We start from the raw sequence: 4,148 nt of genomic DNA, 5'->3' as shown, positions 1-4,148 counted from the left end.
ATTAGTACTGGAAAAGCTACACGGATGAGCATATTGTGGGGAAAAGTGCAATTTGAAATCACAAATGATTATGCACAAAATGATCCACATTGGAGAAAAGTCATACAAATACTCTGAATGCGTCAAAAGCCTTGGCCAGAACAGCTCCCTTGTGATTCATGGAAGGACCCACAAAGGAGTGGAGCCCCACAAGTGCTCCCAATGCAGTAAATTATTTGTGAGCACAACCACGTGGTGATATGTTGCAGGACTCACACCAGTGAGAAACCCTTTCACTGCTCTGATTGTGGGGAAAGTTTCAGTCAGAACTCCAGCCTGGTGATACACCAGAGGATGCACACAAAAAAGAAATCATACAAGTGTCCTGATTGCGGGAAAAGTTTCATTGCAAATTCCCACCTTGTGAGACACCAGAGGACTCACACAGGAGAGAAACCCTTTGAATGTCCTGATTGTGGGAAAGGTTTCAGTCAGAAGTCTAGCCTGGTGATTCACCAGAGGACTCACACAGGAGAGAAACCCTTTGAATGTCCTGATTGTGGGAAAGGTTTCAATGGGAATTCAGACTTGGTGAAACACCAGAGAACTCACACAGGAGAGAAACCCTTTGAATGTCCTGATTGTGGGAAAAGTTTCTATCAGAATTCTAGCCTGGTGATACACCAGAGGACACACATAGGAGAGAAACCGTATGAGTGCCCAGATTGTGGGAAAAGTTTCAGTCAGAATTCCAACCTGGTGATGCACCAGAGGACTCATATAGGAGAGAAACCATATGAGTGCCCAGATTGTGGAAAAACTTTCAGTCAATATTCCTACCTGGTGAAACATCAGAGGACTCATACGGGAGAAAAACCATACGAGTGTGCAGATTGTGGGAAAAGATTTGGTCAGAATTCCTACCTTGTGAAACACCAGAGGACTCACACAAGAGAGAAATTGTATGAGTGTCCAGATTGTGGAGAAAGTTTCATTAGAAAATTCCAACTCATGAGTCACAAGAGGACACATACAGGAGACAAACCCTTTGAATGTTCTGATTGTGGGAAAAGTTTCAGTCACTATTCCAGCCTGGTGAAACACCAGAGGACTCACACAGGAGAGAAACCCTTTGAATGTGCTCTTTGTGGGAAAAGTTTCAATCAGAATTCCAGCCTGGTGATACACCAGAGGATTCACATGGGAGAGAAACCATATGAGTGTCCAGTTTGTGGGAAAACTTTCAGTCATAATTCCAACCTGGTGAAACACCAGAGGACTCACACAGGAGAGAAACCATTTGAATGTCCTGATTGTGGGAAAAGCTTCACTCAGAATTATGAACTGGTTAAACACCGGAGAAATCACACTGGAGAGAAACCGTATGAGTGTCCAGATTGTGGGAAAAAATTCAATTATAATTCCAACCTAGTGAACCACCAGAGGTCTCACACAGGAGAGAAGCTGTATGAGTGTCCAGAGTGTGGAAAAAGTTTTAGTCAGAATTCCAATCTGGTGAGACATCAGAGGACTCACATAGGAGAAAAATATGGGCGTCCTGATTGTGGGAAAAGTTTCATTGCAAATTCCCACCTCGTGAGACACCAGAGTACTCACACAGGAGAGAAACCCTTTGAATGTCCTATTTGTGGGGAAAGTTTCAGTCGGTACTATAGCCTGATAAACCACCAGAGGACTCACAAAAGAGCGAAACCTTTTCAGTGTCCTGATTGTGGGAAAGGTTTCAGTCGGTTTTGCATCCTGGTAAACCACCAGAGGACTCACACAGGAGAGAAACCTTTTCAATGTCCTGATTGTGGGAAAACTTTCAGTCAGAATTCCAGCCTGATGATACACCAGAGGACTCACACAGGGGAGAAACCGTATCAGTGTCCGGTTTGTGGGAAACGTTTTAGTCACAATTCAAACCTAGTGAAACACCAGAGGACTCACATGGGGGAGACCTTTCAAATGTCCAGTCTGTGGACAGTACTTCAGGCGTAAATCACTCCTTATTTTATACAAGGAAATCAACATGAGGCAAAAGTTGATAAATGTAGAGAATGCTTGAATTTCATTTCTGATCTCCCGTTGAGAGTGTGGGTGAAAAATTGACTATTTGTATTCTGCCCTGATACTTTTTAGTCAACATATCTCATGATTGTACCTATAATAGTGGAAAATAAATGAAATATGTTAGTTTGATAAAAGCTAATTACCTGTTTCTGGTTATCAGCAAAAGTTTCTGGATATTTTCTTTTTGCAGAACTTTCTCAAATTGGCTTTTGTGTTGTGTTTTTTGTATATTGATTGTAAAATTCCCACATGTGGAGTTTCCATCTTCTAACTTTTGTCCTCCAGATTTTGAGTGACAGAATTCTCCAGCCACCAAACAAGTAGTCCTCGAGATACAATTGTAATTAGGCCTGCCAATTTCAGTTACATGTTGTAATGGTGCTAGAACAATGGAATGGAATGGGCATCTAGTCCAACCCCCTGCCCAAGCAGGAGACCCTACACCATTTATGACAGTTTCTTCTTGAAAGCCTTCAGTGTTGAAGCTCCCACAACTGGAGGCAAGCTGTTCCATTGGTTGATTGTTCTCATTGTCAGAAAATGTCTCTGATCAATTTCCATCTGTTATTCCTTGTCTGGCCTTCAGGTGTTTTGGAAAATAGGTTGACCCCCTCCTCTCTGTGACAGCTCCCCAAAAATTGGAACACTATCATGTCTCCCCTGGCCCTTCTCTTCACTAGACTAGCCATGCCCAGTTCCTGTAACCGTTCTTCATATGTTTTAGCCTTTAGCCCTTAATCATCTTTGTTGCCCTTCCCTGCACTCTAAGAGTCTCAACATCTTTTTTATAGTGTGGAGACCAAAGCTGGATGCATTATTCTAGGTGTGGTCTTACTAAGGCTTTATAGAATGGTATTAGTACCTCCTGTGATCTTGATTGAATCCCTCTGTTAATGCAACTTAAGATTGCATTGGTTTTCTTGGCTACCGCCACCACACAGTTTTGGCTCATATTTAATTGATTGTCCACTAACATTCCAAGATTCCTCTCACAGTTACTATTAGGTCTGGTTTCACCCAATCTATATGTATATTTTTGGTTAAGACTTTACTTTTCTCTACACTGAATTTCATTTTGTTCGATAGGGCCCACTGTTCAAGTCTGTCAAGATCCATCTGGATCTTGAGTCTATCATCTAGGGCAGGGGTATCAAACTCGTCGCATCATGTGACGTATTGTGACTATCACAACGTTTTTTTGCCTTTGCGGAGCTGGGGTGGGCATGGCCTGCGTGTAACGCATCCTTCCCGTGGGCCGGAAGTTTGACATCCCTGATCTAGGGTGTTGGCTATTCCTGTCAGCTTAGTATCATCTGCAGATTTGGTAAGTTCCCCTTCTATTCCCTCATCTAAGTCATTTATGAAGATATTGAAGAGTACTGGGCCTAAGACGGAACCTTGTGATTCCTCACTGCTTACTTCCCTCCATGTAGACCTAGTACCATTAAAAACTAATCGTTGAGTACGGTTTGTCAGCCAGTTACAGCCAGTCTGATGGCTGTATCTCACTTTTTTCTAGTTTACTAAGAAGTAGGTTGTGGTCTACTTTGTTTTTTTTTTTTTTTTTTTTTTTTTTTTTTTTTTTTTTTTTTTTTTTTTTTTTTTTTTTTTTTTTTTTTTTTTTAATTTTTTTATTTATTTATTTTTTCATTATAAAAATTTTATTATTTTTATCATAAAAGAAAAGAAATACATCACAGATATTACACCATGTTATATCCCACCCCCCGGACTTCCCAAACCAAACCTAGGCTAATATTCAAATACAAGTAAACAAATATTAATATCTCTAACTCCAAACTCTAAACTTAAACAATCCATCTCCTCCGTGTTAATAAAAATTATTCATTTAATTCATTCTTCAAATATCCAAAATCTTTACCATTTCAGCAAGATAGTTTAACACCATCCCTTACTTATACAAAAAAAGAAAAGAAAAAAATTCCCATCTTCCATAAAGTTAACAAGTTAATTCTGTCATTTCATGAGGCTACACCTATAAAAAATCATTTGGAACCCTTAATAAGGTTTACAACTTCAATTACTTAATTATCATTCAATTGTTTTCAATTATTACAACATTATTATATTTA

The 4,148-nt window shown here is 39.8% G+C and overlaps 1 protein-coding gene across 1 annotated transcript; it reads left to right on the top strand.

Annotated features, from left to right (window-relative positions):
• Window positions 1-333: 333 nt before the first annotated feature.
• Window positions 334-2,171, top strand: LOC107299580 (zinc finger protein 135-like). The gene is made up of 4 exons (XM_029286807.1): window positions 334-402; window positions 433-790; window positions 956-1,515; window positions 1,597-2,171. Exons 1-4 carry the CDS (start codon window positions 334-336, stop codon window positions 1,981-1,983), a joined length of 1,374 nt encoding a protein of 457 aa, XP_029142640.1. The 3' UTR covers window positions 1,984-2,171.
• Window positions 2,172-4,148: the final 1,977 nt, after the last annotated feature.

This window comes from Protobothrops mucrosquamatus, unplaced genomic scaffold (genome assembly GCF_001527695.2).
Source record: "Protobothrops mucrosquamatus isolate PMUCROS unplaced genomic scaffold, P.Mucros_1.0 scaffold5135, whole genome shotgun sequence".
In the NCBI taxonomy this organism is placed as follows: Eukaryota; Metazoa; Chordata; class Lepidosauria; order Squamata; family Viperidae; genus Protobothrops; species Protobothrops mucrosquamatus.
The sequence above is the reverse complement of the archived record's forward strand: the minus strand, read 5'-3'. Positions and strand labels throughout refer to the sequence as shown.